Source organism: Leptonychotes weddellii, chromosome 15 (genome assembly GCF_054177405.1).
Source record: "Leptonychotes weddellii isolate Sample4059 chromosome 15, ASM5417740v2, whole genome shotgun sequence".
NCBI classification, from domain to species: Eukaryota; Metazoa; Chordata; class Mammalia; order Carnivora; family Phocidae; genus Leptonychotes; species Leptonychotes weddellii.
Window position 1 is genome coordinate 35,431,227 of NC_138383.1, and position 17,117 is coordinate 35,448,343.

Genomic DNA, 17,117 nt, shown 5'->3' on the forward strand with positions numbered 1-17,117 from the left:
AGACGAACCATGAGAGATGATGGACTCTGAAAAACAAACTGAGGGTTCTAGAGGGGAATGGGGTGGGAGGATGGGTTAGCCTGGTGATGGGTATTGAGGAGGGCATGTTCTGCATGGAGCACTGGGTGTTATGCACAATGAATCATGGACCACTACATCAAAAACTAATGATGTAATGTATGCTGATTAACAGAATAAAATTTTTTTTAAAAATGAACCTTAATGTAAAAAAAAAAAAGTCATTCAAATTAGGAGAAGTAAAATGGCCTCTGTTCTCAGATGATACAATCTTATTTGCAGAACACCTTAAACACACACACACCTGTTAGAGCTAGAAAATTTAGCAAAGTTCTAGGATACAAAATCAACATATAAAAATCAGTTGCATTTCTAGACACTAGCAATCAACTATCTAAAAAGGAAAGTAGGAAAACAATTCCACTTATGATAGCATTAAAAAGAACATAATACTTGGGAATTAACCAAGATGGTGAAAGCTTATACAATGAAAACTGTGTTAAAAGAAATTAAAGACATAAATAAATGGAAACACATCCCATGTTCATTGACTAGAAGAGTTAACATTGATAAAATGTCCACAGTACCCAAAACAATCTACAGATTCAATGCAATCCCTATCAAAACCCCAACAGCATTTTTTGTATAAATAGAAAAAACCCGTCCAGAAATTCATATGGGATATCAAGTAACAAGAAATAGACTAAACAATCTTGAGAAAGAATAAAGTTGGAAGACTCATACTTCCTGATTTCAAAACTTACTACAAAGCTACAAAAATCAAAACACTGTGGTAATGGTATGAGAACAGACCTATACGCCAATAAAATAGAACAGGAAGTCTAGAAAGAAATCCTTGCATACAGGATCAAATTATTTTCAACAAGTGTGCTAACACCATTCAATGGAGAAAGGACAGTTTTTTGAACAAAAGGTGCAGGGAAAACTGGATATCCATATGCAAAAGAATGAAGCCAGACCTTTCCCTTACCTTATATATAAAAATTAACTCAAAATAGCTCAAAGATCTAAACAGCTAAAACTATAAAACTCCTAGAAGAGAACATAAAAGAAAATCTTTACAACATTGGATTTGGCAACGATTGGATATAAAACCAAAAAAGCACTAGCAACAACAACAAAAAAAAAATGGATAAAGTGGACTTCATCAAAATGAAAAACCTTTGTGTATCAAATGACACTATTAAGAAAGTAAAATGACAGTCCACAGAATGGGATAAAACATTTGCAAATCATATATCTGATAGGCGATTACCATCTATGACATGTAAAGAACTCCTACAACTCAACAACAACAAAAAATAGCCCAATTAAAAAATGGGCAAAGAACTTTAATAGACACATCTCCAGAGAAGATATACAAATGGCCAATAAGCTTATGAAAAGATGATCAACACTGTTAGTCACTAGAAAGATGCAAATCAGTGCACCTGGCTGCCTCAGTCAGAAGAGCATGCAACTCTTAATGTCAGGGTCATGAGTTCAAGCCCCATGTTGGGTGTAGGGATTACCTAAATATATAAACTTAAAGAAAAAAAAAAACTTAAAAAAAAAAGATGTGAATCAAAACCACAATGGAATATCACTGCACACAAGAAATTTCCAGGAGATAAACAAAATGTGGTATATAACATACAATGGAATATTTATTCAGCCATAATAAGGAATGAAATTCTGATCATGCAACAAAATGGATCAATCTTGAAAATATTATGTTAAATGGTGTAAGCCAGACATATAAGGATAAATATTGTATAATATCACCGATATGAGGTACCTAGAATAGGCAACTGAGAGAAACCAAGAATAGAATAGAGGCTACCAGGGGCTAGGAATAGGGTGAATGAGAAGTCATGTTTAACATACAGAATTTAAGAGGACTAAAAAAAGTTCACTAATAGATAATGATGATGGTTGCAAAACACTGTGAATGTACTTGATGTACACTTGTACTTGTATATTTAAGGTTATTTTACCACAATATAAATAAGTAAATAAAATTTTAAAAGATAAACTCACATTTATTTTGACCCAGCTCCCACTTTGGAATTTCCTTTTATCAGCCAAAAACACTACTTTGCATATCTCACCTTTAACCCTAAACTTAAAGTTTCAACCCCAACTGGCTCACAGTATCTTCCATATTGCTCACATCTGCCTCTTCATCTTCATTTCTTATCATCACCTGCATGAATCTTCCACCCTCTAGCTAACTTTTCTGAACATCCATTTTCTTGATCACCCTGGCCTAAACAACTCTGTCTCTCTAAGTTCTATTCTTACTTCAAGTTCAACTAAGGTTCCACGCCTCTTCTTGCAGCACATATAGCCAGCACTATTCTGGCTATATGGACAGGTACTCCTGATATATAGCTTTGCACCCATAAAGAAATAACTGGGAATTCTAGGGAGACAACAGTCTAAGCCATCCCTGACTCCTCCTCTCTCTCCTAACTCCTTCATTCCTTGGTTCCTGGGGGATATAGATGTATTTCTCAGGTTCTCTTACAGTTAGATGTGGCCATGTGACAGAGTTCTACCCAATGCAATGTGAATAAAAGTGTGCCATTTCCAGGCCTGGCCCATAAAAATCCTCAGCATGATTTCCCATGTTTTTCCTTCTGGTCAGCAGAATAGAATCAACTTCCATGGAAGCTATGTTCTAAAAATGGCAGAGTCTTTGCTGTCCAAGGTCCTAAGAAATCACAAAGAGGAGGGCTGTCCTGCAGGGCTTTTCAGATCAGCGGCTCATTACTGTTTCATAAGTATAATAAAGATCACTGTGTGGAGTCATGATACTACCTTCCCTAATGAAATAAAAACACAATAAAATAATAATAACAAAAACTATAAACTGAAAAAGAGAACCACTTTTCATATAGTTCGCAGTCTACAATGTGTAAATGAGAGCCCGATCTGATCTGCTTAGGGTTCTATTTGTTTGTTGTTTGTTCTTTGCTTGCTTTATAATAAAGAGCTAAGTGTGATTACCAATGCCTAGAAGGAGTTCTGCCACACTGCCCAGAGTCTACTGGCTACTTAAGGGTTGGGGGAGCTCAGACAGCTAAACCAAGCATTTCCCACAGCATATTCATAGGGGCCTCTCAAGCCCCTACAGGCGTTCTCAAGAGCTACAGAACAGTTCTACATGCAGTTTTAAACATTTACATTAAATTCTGTACCCTAAAGAAATGATACACATTCTTCTCCAGGACCACAGAACACTTTTTAAAGCAAATATGTACTACCATTTTCTAACCACAATTAAATCTTTAAAAATCACCAAAAAATTTAACAATTTGGAAACTATAAAACATTCTTCTAAATCAAATATGGTATCATCAAGTAAGAGACTAATAGACAAAAAGTCCCAGAAGTTAATAGAGAGACTGACAAAAAAAATTAAAAAAGGAAAATAAGTAAAGGAAATGAACAGACATGCAAAAGAAAACATGCAAATGACCACAAAACAGAAATGATCCTGAACCTCACTAATCATAAGCAGTAAAATCAGTTACTCTTCTTCATCTCATTGAAGACTGACAACCACGCAGTCCTGGTGAGGATGCAGAAAAACAGGCATTATGATTCTAATGTGACATGCGATGAATATTGGGGAATGTAAATCTAAGAATAACTATTAAAAATTTTAAATACAGGGGCGTCTGGATGGCTCATTCAGTTGGGTATCCAACTCTTGATTTCGGCTCAGGTCATCATCTCAGGGTCATGAGATTGAGCCCTGCACCAGGCTCTGCACTCAGTGGGGAGTCTGCTTGGGATTCTGTCTCCCCTCTCCTGCTGCCCCTCCTCTCACTTGTACACGGGTGCTGGCGCTCTTCTCTCTTTCCCTCTCTAAGATAAATAAAATCTTAAAAAAAAATTTAAATACAAATGCCCTTGACACAGAATCACAGTTTTGGAATTCTACTCTATAGAATTAAAAGCATCAGTTAACAAAAATACATGAACACAGATATTTACTAAAGGATTAAATGTAATGTCAAAAAACTGAAAAAAAATTTAAGTATTCATCCATTCACAGTGAAATGGCTGAGTAAATGAGGCTCATTAGTGTAATAGAATATTACCTAACACTTAAAGGAATGTGTTATCAACTATTCTGAGGAACAGCCGAGATATACTCTTAGGTAAATAAAGCAAGATGCAGAGTAATGTGTATACAATGACTTCATTTTGGGATGCCTGGCTGGCTCAGTCAGTGGAGCATACAGCTCTTGGTCTCAGGGTCATGAGTTCGAGCCCCAGATTGGGTAGAGAGAGTACTTAAAAATATATTATATGACTTCATTTTAAAATATAACCATCACCACACTATGTATGTATGTGTATTTTCATTTGAATGTTTGTATGAGCAAGTAGATACAAAAGGAAGGATACATATCAACCAACCATTAATACTGGTTGGCTCATAAGTAATGTGACTAGGAAAGAGTGAGAATACATTAAAAAAAAAAATACTTTTTTTTAATCCAGAAAGATTTTAAAATCTAAGTTTTTTAACCTGGAAAAGTACTAAGAAATATATAAAAGTATATTTCAAAAATCTTGGGATGTTCCAGATACAAAGGTCACATATTATATGATTCCATTTATATGAAATATCCAGAATAGGCAAATCCATAGAGACAGAAAGCAGATCAGTAGTTGCCAGAGTCTAGGTGAGACAGGAGTAAGGAGTGACTGCTAACAGGTACGAGGTTTCTTTCAGGAATGACAAAAATGTTCTTGAATTAGATTGCAGTGACGGTTGCACAACTTTTTGTATATGCTAAAAACCACTGAATTGTACACTTTAGAAGAATGAATTTATGGTATGTGAATTATATATCAATAAAATGAATAAATAAAATCTTGGTTAGGAACAGTATGACCAAAAAAACTAAGAGACAGAAAAAGACAGAGTTGACTACTACAAATTTTAAATATCTAAATAGCAAAAACAAAAACAAAAAAACCCATAAACAAAGTTTAAAAAAAGAAACTAAGTAAAAAGTGTACATACAACACACACCCTACACATCAATAAAGAACAAACAATTCGAGCGCCTGGGTGGCTCACTCGGTTAAGTGTCTGCCTTTGACTCAGGTCATGATCCCAAAGTCCTGGGATCGAGCCCTGTGTCGGGCTCCCTGCTCAGTGGCGAGTCTCCTTCTCCCTCTCCCTCTCCCTCTGCCCCTCCGCCTACTTGTCCTCTCTCTCTCAAATAAATAAAATCTTAAAAAAAAAAAAAATTCAATGGAAAATGAGAAATTCATAGAAGATATACAAATAATCAATAAACATTTGGAAAGATGTAGCTGTGATTATTCAAATATAAGTTCACCTAAGAGTAATACTGAATTTATAATAGCTTTTTACCTCTGTTTATTTTCCCAATAAACAGAAACCCTCCCAAAATTTACTCTTTTGACAGGCTCCAAAGCAATCTAACATGAAAAACGGTATCCTCACAATGGAAGAGCGAGGCTACAGACCTAAGTGGTGTACCACAGCATCACAAACTCTAAAGGATTACCTAAGTTCATTTATTTAGCCATCTATTGCATAAATTCCCTATCCAATATTTCTACAAAGTATTGAATCATTCCACTGATTCTGAACATCTCCATCCACAGGCAAGTCATGCAGGAGCCCATTTCATGTTCACTCAGCTAAAAGTATTTCTCCCAAAGTGGCAAAAATAAATAAATAAATAGGAAAAAAAGAAACAAAGAAACAAAGAAAAATCAATTACCAAAACAAACTGAATAAAGAAATTCAAATAAAACAGTAAGATTAACACCCTACCCTGCTCTATTTTTAAAAAATTTTAAGAGTCCCTTAAAATTAGCAGTTGTTATAGTACCAATTTCACTATAGATAGCGTATGTGGTATCCTACCTTCCTAATAAAATGCTATGAAAACTGTTCTAAAATATCTGAAAATAGTTACTAGACAATTTCATTAGCACCAAGTAGATACACCACTAAGTACATGCAAATAACACAAAAGTGATGGATTCTAATAGGGCAACCATTGCTGTAATTGTTATAGAAACTACATTTCACTGACAGAAGTATCACTTAGTCTTCTCTGGTATCACTTAGTCTTCTCTGGTAAAAAAATGAAACTAAAGAATTGTTTTAAAATCTTTAATTAATGAGGGTATCATTTATTTTCCCTTCAAAAGAATTTTTATATGAGTATGTCTCTGCCAAGGCCAGCAAACAAAGAGACCTAAAGTGATAATTAGAAATGGTCCCCTGAATTATTGTGCTTACAGAATATTAAGCCTAAAGTCATACACACCTTGATTAAAATGAACTAGATGACATCTGGACATAATGGAAATAACTTTGCCCTCCTCACCTTATTCATGTTGTTTTCATCAACCACATCCTTGGATATATCCTGGATTATTTCTGGACACAAGATAAGGAGAATGATTTGTAGTGGCCAAACCGCTGCTTTACGTTTGGTGCTTTCAGCAAAACCATCCACCAAGTCAAACAGTTTTTCTGCACACTCTATGTGAAAAATACAATTAAATGATATTACTAAATGAGAATATCTCTGACATTAAACTAAAAGCCAGCACTATCCAAAAACCCAAAGGTCAAATTTTTTAAAGATAAACTGGAAGTTCATTTAAACAAATTTCAGGTAAGCAGACAAGCAATATTATATTGTCTATGTATTAAAAGAGCTATTTTGGGGCACCTGGGTGGCTCAGTCAGTTAAGCGTCTGCCTTGGTTTTGGCTCAGGTCATGATCTCATGGGTTGTGAGATCAAGCCCCACATCAGGCTTTACGCCCAGCTGGAGTCTACTTGGATATTCTCCTCCTCTGCCCCTGCCCCCATGCTCTCTCTCGCTCTCATTCTCTTTCAAATAAATAAATAAATCTTTTAAAAATAAATAAAAAAAATAAAAGAGCTATCTTGATCCATCCTAGAAAAGGTTACATTTCAGAACAGACAAACTTGTGTTTAGTCTCAATGTGCAGGGCCTTTTGCAAAGTGTGATGTACACAAGAAGTAGACTGGACAACTTCTCACAGGGAATCATCATACTCTCCGGATTCTGTATTCTCTGCATCACAGTTGTATCTCAAGAATTCTAAGTAAGGATATTACTACTTTATACACATCTCCCTAAATACAAAATGAAGCCTCAGAGCACAAAGAGTACTTCTCTACAAAGAAGAGCCATCAAATATCAAATCCACAACTCTAAAGATGAGAGCTTTACTCCAAACTGCTTTTGCAAATTTGCTCAAAGGAAAGAAAAGCATTGAGGGAAATTTTGAAATATAAGAGAAAAATAATATTTCCTATTTGACATCAGCTGACAAGATGTAAAAGCACCTTAACATAAATAATCTGGAAAGTGATAGGCTTTTACCTCATAAGGAAGAGTTTAAAAGATGAATAATCTTATTCTTACCAGCCATATCAGTCTGTGGAATCTGGTATAGCTTTGTAAATTCATCTGGATAATTTTCTACCCAGTTCCAAAATGCCTATAAATAACAAAACATATGCTTTTATATGAAAGCAGGGGTATCTTCAAAATATAGTAAACAAAATGTCACACAACCCCAATTATATTACAAACTTCTCATTTCCTTCATAAGAATACTGTAATGCATGCCTCCTAAATATTAATGTGAAATTATCACTGAAGTCATCACTTCTGATTCTAATAGTAAAGACAGCAATATTTACAAGCAAAATTTAACAAAATTTTAATATCAAAGAGGTTATAACTTACTTTTTCCAGGCTATTTATAACTGCTAACTGTGCGACCTTCTTTAGGGCTTTAAATTTAAATGCAGTTTCTGGGGGAAAAAAAATTTTTTAATTAACTCTAAGATTAGTTAACACAAATTCAGAGCTACTTGTAAAAACAAACAAATAAACCAACTAAACTTTCCTTTTACATACAAACTTTAGTTCCAGTATTATTTATAAGCAATGTGAAGGTAAAGACAATTAATATAAACCAAAAATTCACTGATTATGTCCACTAAAGACAAATTTGAAAAGCAAACATGCCTTGAATTTCAAAGGTTCTTGGTTTGGTTTTTTTTAATAATAATTGATTTTTAAAGTATAAAACACATGGTCATTGTAGAAAATTTAAAAAATACACAACATTCTAAGGGGAATTTAAAACATCATCCATGATTCGTACCATTCAGAATCACAGGTAACAGTGTGATGAACTTTCTTCCACCCCTTTTCGTACGCAAGTATAAGACAAATATATTTACCACAACTGAGATCGTAAAGGCTAAACCAAACCTGTTCTCTTCATTTTATGTAGTATCCCAAATTTTTTCCATATCATTAAAAATTCTTCATACATATATGATGACTCTAAATATGATAGTAACTATAACTTAACAATTACAACAAGCCAGGTATTTTTAATCTAATGTATTTCTTTCAAAATCTTAATATTTTCAGATATTATAAATGAGCAAATTGTGTTTCTGAGGTTACAGATCTAACAAACTATTGAATTGGGTTTCAAAGCCACAGTCTGTTCAAGTATGCTCTGGTGTCTTTCAGCATATTTAAGTCAATATATTAAGTCACTGGTTATTTAAACATTTTCCAATTGTATGTTTAAGATATTTCTAATATATCATTATTATATATAACACTAATAAACACTTTTATATCCAAATATTTTCCATATTACTGTTCATTTCTTTAGGATAAGATCTAGAAGTAGAATTATCTGGTCAAAGAGATGAATATTTTTTAAGGCTCTTGATAAATATTGCCAAGCTGATTTTCAGAAGGGTTGGGCCAAATGTCACTCACACCAAGCAGCATATGAAAGTAGCCTTATCAACATTCTTGTCATCATAAAACATGTTTTTGTTTTTATTTTGCTAATTTGATTGTTCAAAATAGTGGACTGAACTTTAAAAACAAGACTAAACATTTCTCCATATGAATGTATTAGATATTTTTATTTCCTCTTCCGTAAATGTGTTGTCCCCATCTATAAAAAGATTTATACCTGGAAAAAATGAACCTTCTATAAACTATTTTACTGGTAACAGTCCTTTGGCAGAAAACTCTGCCTAGGGACTTTGCTTGTTTTAACTGAGGTATAATTGACATACAACATTATATTAGTTTCAGGTATACAACATAATGATTCAGTATTTGAATATATTGTGAAATAATCACAGTAAGTTTAGTTAACATCCATTACTATATGTAGTTACAAATTTTTTTTCTTGTGATGAGAACTTTTAAGATCTACTCTCTTAGCAACTTTTAAATACGCAATCCAGTACTATTAACTATAGTTCCATGCTGTACATTACATCCCCATGACTTTTTATAACTGGAAGTTTTTACCTTTTGACTCCCTTCACCTATTTTGCTCACTCTCCCATCCCTTGCCTCACGTCTGGCAAACACCACTCTGTTCTCCATATCTATGAGCTTGGTTGTTGTTTTTTTTTTTTTTTAAGATTCCATATATAAGTGAGACATACAATATTTGTCTTTCTCTGTCTGACATATTTCACTTAGCATAATTCCCTCAAGGTCCATCTGTGTTGTCACAAATGGTTAAGATTTCCTCCTTCTTTATGGATGAATAATATTCCATTTTAATATAGAATACACATATTCCATTTTATGTATCTTATATATAAGATATAAAATATATTTTTAAACATATGTATAAACATATATGTACATTTTAAATACATACATATATTTCACATCTTCTTTATCCATTCATTTGTCAATGGATATTGAAGTTGTCTCCATACCTTGGCTATTGTAAAATAATGCTGCAATGAACACCAGGTATATATATCTTCTCAAGTTAATGTTTTCATTTTCTTTGGATAAGTACCAAGAAGTGGAATTGCTGGATCATATGGTAGTTCTCCCTTTAATTTTCTGAGGAACCTCCATACTGTTTTGCTTGGCAGCTGTGCCAATTTACATTCCCACCAATAGTGGACATTCTCACCAACTTATTATTTCTTGTTTTGATAACAGCCATTCTAAGAAATGTGAGGAGATACCTCACGTGGTTCTGATTTGCACTTGCCTGATGATGAGTAATGCTGAACATCTTTCATGTACCTGTTGGCCTTCTTTGGAAAAATAGATATTTTTGAGGTCCTCTGCCCATTTTTAATCACAATATGAGGTTTTTTTGCTATTGAGGTGAGAGTTTGTCACATATTTTGTATATTAACCTCTTATTAGATACATGATTTACAAATATTTTCTCCCATTCAGTAAGCTGCCTTCTCATTTTGTTGATGCTTCCTTTGCTGTGCAGAAGCTTTTAATCTGGTATAGTCCCACTTGCTTATTTTTATTTTCGTTGCCTCCTATGGACTTTTAATGGAGGGATACAGGTACTTACTATTTTTATATAAATATCTTTCTAAGAGATGAGTCTTTGAGTAATAAAACTGTCTAAACATTTAAATGTCCTTTTTTCTGGACTTGGAATTGAGTGATTTGTTCTCTAAGTCAGTTTTAAAATGTATTCCTACAACTTCCCTTGCTCTTGCTCTCCTTTGATTTCCAAATAATGGCATTATACTTCAAAGTGCTCTTGAGCCTTTTTGCCTTCCCACGTTCATTAACTTTACCTTTACGACACCATGAATATGTTATACACAGTAGTCTATTCTTAATTCCAAAGTATATGCCTTTTATTATTCCAGTTGTACAAGTTTCTGACTGGACAGCCAACCCATACCTCAAAGGCAATAGATATAAAACTAAATTTATCATTTTCTTGGCTATGCTCTTTACTGCTATCAATCCTTCCTTTCCTTTCCCGCGTCAATCAGCTTGCTCTGTAATACTTGGTGATACTTCTCTTTAACCTCACGTATCTAAATCACCACATGTTAGGTGATGTATTTTATGTATTTTGGTGTACTCTACTTCCTAAATACCATTACCAAATTGGTTATCTACCCTACCCCCATTCCATTAAGACCTGCTCTACCCTCATTTTTCACTCACGTTACTATACAACCAAGTCCCAGAACTTCATGTAAACTTTTGCCATCCTGCAAATTTCAAGCAAAGTGGTATGTCTAAAATAAAATACTGATCCTGCCTTAAAGCCTTTCCATCACTTCCCATGGCCACTTTTTTTTTAAATTATATAACCCATAAGCACAACTGTGTAACAGTTGGCTCTAGAGACAGGCTGATGCGATATGAATCTTCCCGTGCCACTCACTAGCTGTCTGACCTTGAAAATGATACTGACGCCTCAATTTCCTCATCTACATAGGGGATGATAATACTACTATGTGCTTCACAGGGTTCCTGTGAGGATGGATGAGAAAAGGCACGAAACTGCAGAGGATAATGTGTGGCACATGCTGAAAATGCAACAAATATCACTCTGCTTTTATTAACACAATCTGGCCGGCTCTTGTACCTCCATATTTTGCTCTTTTCCTCTTAACCAGTCTTACCCCCAAATACATACCTCTTCCCTCACTATATGCTCACCCTGAGTTTGCCACATTACTTTGCAAATAATTTGGTAATAATATATTTGTCTCATAAACCAGGTCATGAGCTCTGTGGAGACAGATTCAATACTTTATTAATCTTTGTAATCCTAGCACTTAGCATGGTTTCTTGAACACAGTTTCTTAACAAATGCTGTGCGTTTTATTTATTTATTTTTTATTATGTTCAGGTAGCCAACATATAGGACATCATTAGTTTTTGATGTAGTGTTCAACGATTCATTAGTTGTGTATAACACCCAGTGCTCATAAAGTGAACTTAAAACATATTACAGGAAGATACCACTCTTTTCACCATTGTCACCTACAGCCAACTTTTGCTGGCCTATTTAATACTGGCATTTTTATACTTTACACATTTATCAGCTATACTCTAAATTTACATTCATGAGACGGTTACAGTCAATAGGGATGACTTATCACAATAAAAAGAGACATTTATTTACACATTTAGTTTCTCTTATTTGGACATGGGGAACCATTTAAATTAATTATTACAGATTAAACATTTCTAAGAAAACTGATGTTTTAAACAAGTACCTACTTATGGGCAACCAGGACTAGATTTATTTCTGAAATGTCACTAAACAGTTACGAAAAATCACAAAAATCTGCTTATACTTCTTAAATTTTATACAAAGAGAAAATCTCTAAATTTTATCATCCTTAACTAACATTTAATGATAGACTCTAAGATCTTAAAAATTTCAACTGTGAACTGAATTGTGGTTTATTATAGTTTAAAACAATTGTTGTCCACTTAACATAATAGCTAAAATGATCCATTTTATTTCTTTATTAAAGTTACTGAAAGTGATTTAATTGTTGCTCGGTCTTATAATAGTAATGACCTAAAATCGGTAATAGAAATAGAACATAGCCTTATAGTATTGATCTACATAGACGTTTTTTCTTTTAAAGATTTTGTTTATTTACTTCAGAGAGAGAGAGGAGAGAGAAAGCACAAAAGCATGAGCAAGGGGCAAGGGGCAGAAGGAGAAGCAGACTCCCCACTGAGCAGGGAGTCTGACATGGGGCTCGAACCCAGGACCCTGAGATCATGACCTGAGCTGAAGGCAGACGCTTAACTGACTGAGCCACCCAGGCGCCCCTAGATATAGCCTTTTTACATCTCTGGTGAAACAGTTACTGAGTTTAAAGCAAATGTTAGGAAAACAATAAACAAGGTGTTTTGACAATTACATTGCAGAACTGTTGAGGTTTTCACAGTTAACATAACTAAATCTTCTTTTAGGTCAGACACTAAAAACATTTTTCATAATTCCTTAATCAATATACAAAGTAAAATTAAAAAGTGTGAATCATATACTGTAAGGATTCACATTTAAATTAGCTAGGATCCAATATTACACAAAACTAAGAAACAATTTTTGTGAAGTGAATTTATTTATACTCAGTTTATTAATAATGTTCATTAATATTTTATTTAATTAACACTTTCATGCTTATCACAAAAATTCTCTCAATTCCTTGAGACTGTTTATTTTAATCAACATAATCTTGCAAAGCATTTTCCAAAGCTTTAAAATCACATATTAAGGGGCGCCTGGCTGGCACAGTCGGTTAGGTGTCCCACTCTTGGTTTCGGCTGGGGCCATGATCTCGGGTCATGGGAGCAAGCCCACATCTGGCTCAAGCTCAGCGCAGAGTCTGCTTGGATTTCTCTCTTCCCCTTTGCCCCTTCCCATCCCCCCCTCTCTCACTCTCTGAAATAAATCTTTAAAAAATAAATGAAATCACATATTAAGCATTATAATGTCACCAGATGGGATTATAACTGAAATGTTCTACAAGGAAGCAAAAAGCACTGAAAAGGTAAGAGACTAATTCTGCAAAGTCAGTCAGAAAGTCAGTAACACACGTGAAAACACAAGTATCAGAAATGAGATGCCCGTCTCAATTCCTCCTATTGTCATAAAATCACAATCTTCTGGTTCCATTCTGCAATGGAACTTTGATATCCTGCTAAACAATCTGCTTTTGGCACTACAACAGCTAAACAGATAACTTCTATAACCTATAACTATCCTTAAGAAATAAAATTCTAGAAAAATTAAGTAACAGCCCCTGTATGTTCTCTTTGTTAAAGCAAAACTTGTAGTTGAACAAAACTTTCCATTACCAAGATTTAAGATACTCATTTTTTTGTTTTCAAAGGCTCAAAAATTATTGAACCATTAAGCATTATTATCCATTTCCCAAGAACATTTGCATTATAAAATCCACTTTGATGTTCTAGTTCAACACAATTAGGACAATTCATACATTCAAACACTGGTTTTTCACTCACAGTGATTAGTCTCAAATATATCTTACATTTAAACTTACCCTTTAGTAGTCGTTTTAATTTTGCACAATCCACATTGATATACTGTAACAATTCTATATCATGAACATCAACATTGTCTTCTGAACAAACAGTCAATTCCTGTAATCTGAAAAGTAAAAACCAAAAATAATTTACTATCTTAAGGAAAGTTCAAAATTCTGAACTGAACAGATTCTTCTCACCCCAATGATGAGTTTATAAGAAAAAATATACATAAAAAAATAAGACAATAGGGGCGCCTGGGTGGCTCAGATGGTTAAGCGTCTGCCTTCGGCCCAGGTCATGATCCCAGGGTCCTGGGATCGAGCCCCACATCGGGCTCCTGGCTTAGCGGGGAGTTTGCTTCTCCCTCTCCCTCTGCCTTTCTCCCTGCTCATGTTCTCTCTCTGTTTCTGTCTCTCTGTCTCTTTGTCTCAAATGAATAAATAAAATCTTTAAAAAAATACATTTTAAAAAAAATAAATAAGACAATAAATACTCCTTATAAGATTTACAGGTACATAACTACCTGGGAGATATGATAAAAGAAGCCAAGATAATCCAGTAGACTTCACTGTGTATACATAAATCAAATCATTATGTTGTACACCTCAAATTTATACAATTTTTATCTAAACAAAAAAATCACAGCATGCAGAGAACTACTGAAGCAGAGAGATACATAAGTATTTGAAATACCAGTCTCTGTGCTATGTGTATTTTTAAAATTTTTCTGTAATGAAAATAAATTTATTAACTTCTGATTACATCAATTAGACTTCAGAAACAAATGGTATTTTATCTACATCTATAGGATACATTTACTTCATATTGAAAAAATGAGTAAGCATTTATTCCTTGTATTTTTCACAATCTATATGTGTATTTATGTGATTATTTGATTAATGTCCCTCCCTCACAAAACTTATTCTTGTAAAGACAAGAATCTTTCCAAACCCCAAATTTCCCTTATACTAAATATGAAGTTACCACAAAAGCAGAAAAATTTAACACTTAACAAAAACAGATTTTGTTAAACTCATAAAAAAATTCACTTAAGTCTGAATAAAATTTTTCCTCCATCTCTCACTAACAACCACAGAAGTCAGATTTTCTTTTATTATTTTATTTGCTTGCTTTATTTATTGTCAATTCAATTAATTAACATATAACGTATTATTGCTTTCAAAAAGACGTCAGTGATTCATCAGTCTTATATAATATACAGTGCTCATTACATCACATGCCCTCCTTAACGCACATCACCCAGTTACACCATCCTCCAACCTCCCTCTGCTCGAGCAACCCTCAGTTTGTTTCCTATGGTTAAGAGTCTCTTATGGGGGATACCTGGGTGGCTCAGTCAGTTAAGTGTCTACCTTTGGCTCAGGTCATGATCCCAGGGTCCTGGGATTGAGTCCCACGTCGAGCTCCCTACTCAGTGGGAAACCTGCTTCTCCCTCTCCCACTCCCCCTGCTTGTGCTCCCACTCTTGCTGTGTCTCTGTCAAATAAATAAAATCTTAAAAAAAAAAAAAGTCTCTTATGGTTTGTCTCCCTCCCTGGTTTCATCTTGTTTTATTTTTTCCTTTCTTTCCCTATGATCCTCTTTTGTTTCTTAAATTCCAGATAATAGTGAGATCATATAATAATTGTCTTTCTCGGATTGACTTATTTTGCTTAGCATAACACCCTCTGGTTCCATCCACATCATTGCAAATGGCAAGATTTCATTTTTTTGATGGCAGAGTAATATTCCACTGCGTGTGTGTATGTATATATACACATATACACACCACATCTTCTTTATCCATTCATCTGTCAATGGACATCTGGGCTCTTTCCATAGTCTCACTACTGTGGACATTGCTGCTACAAACATTGGGATGCAGGGGCCCCTTCAGATCACTACATTGTATCTGTGGGGTAAATACCCAGTAGTGCAATTGCTGTGTGGTAGGGTAGCTCTATTTTCAACTTTTTGAGAAACCTCCATACTGTTTTCCAGAGTAGCTGCACCAGCTTGCATTCCCACCTACAGTGTAGGAGGGTTCCCCTTTCTCTGCACCCTCACCAACATCTGTCATTTCCTGACTTTTTAATTTTAGCCATTCTGACTGGTGTGAGGTGGTATCTCATTGAGGTTTTGATTTGGATTTCCCTGATGCCGAGCGATGTTGAGCACTTTTTCATGTGTCTGTTGGCCACTTGTATGTCTTCTTTGGAGAAATGTCTGTTCAGGTCTTCTGCCCATTTCTTGAATGGATTATTTGTTTTTTTAGGTGTTGAGTTTGATAAGTTCTTTACAGATTTTGGATACTAGCCCTTTATCTGATATGTCATTTACAAACATCTTCTCCCAGATTCTGTCAGTTGTCTTTTGGTTTTGTCGTCTTGTTTCCTTTGCTGTGAGAAGTCAGCTTTTCAAAAGCTGACATTGTTAATCTACTGAATTGTGCTTCCTAATGAGGAATACTCATTACTTCAATTAAGATATCAAAAATGTAAGCAGATGAATGGAATTACTAATGTTCATAAATGCAGAGAGGGACAGATATGGTGAAAAAGCACAAATACTACAAAATCTCACTCATAATATTAACTCGAATTGTGGCCATTTTAATGCAGTCTAAAACTGACATTAATCATCATACTAAACCTTCAGTTGCTAAAAATGATATCAATCCAATTTTTTCCTTCTCAAATTCCTTTTTCACTAACTTTAGCCTGCAGATGTATAGCTAACATTAAAATTATTCTAAGCACTTACACTAAAGCTCTTCATATCATCAGGGTGAGAAAAGCTTAGTAGTTCACACTGGGAATGACAAGGTCCTCAATACTGATTTACATGCTAAAAATTCCACAACTGATGCAAAGAGCCTAGGAAATATGGTATATGATTCCTTAGGAAATACAACTTAATAAATCAGCAACACCAACTTCTGAAAAGCTGACTCTTGCAGTTGTGCAAAAATGGAAAAAAAGTTTAATTCTTTTTACAGCCCAGTATTTCCATAGGGAAGGGGTATTTTGTGAGGCTTAAACATCATTTCTGAAGGACAGAAATCAAAGGGTAGTTGGAGCAAAAGAAGTAAAGTAGAAATCTTATTAAAACATCTAGAAAGACCAGGTACAACAAAAAGATATTTAAAATGTATAGAAATAAAATAAAATAAAAGTGCCTGGAA

At 34.3% G+C, this 17,117-nt stretch overlaps 1 protein-coding gene across 1 annotated transcript in view; it reads right to left on the reverse strand.

Annotated features, from left to right (window-relative positions):
• Positions 1–17,117, reverse strand: part of NF1 (neurofibromin 1) — a 246,667-nt gene that overhangs the window by 158,478 nt on the left and 71,072 nt on the right. Inside the window, exons 5-8 of the mRNA XM_081805985.1 lie at positions 13,948–14,054; positions 7,817–7,884; positions 7,490–7,565; positions 6,378–6,571 (exon numbers count right to left, since the gene is read on the reverse strand). Coding sequence (XP_081662111.1) covers positions 6,378–6,571; positions 7,490–7,565; positions 7,817–7,884; positions 13,948–14,054 — 445 coding nt within the window. The remainder of the gene's footprint in view (positions 1–6,377; positions 6,572–7,489; positions 7,566–7,816; positions 7,885–13,947; positions 14,055–17,117) is intronic.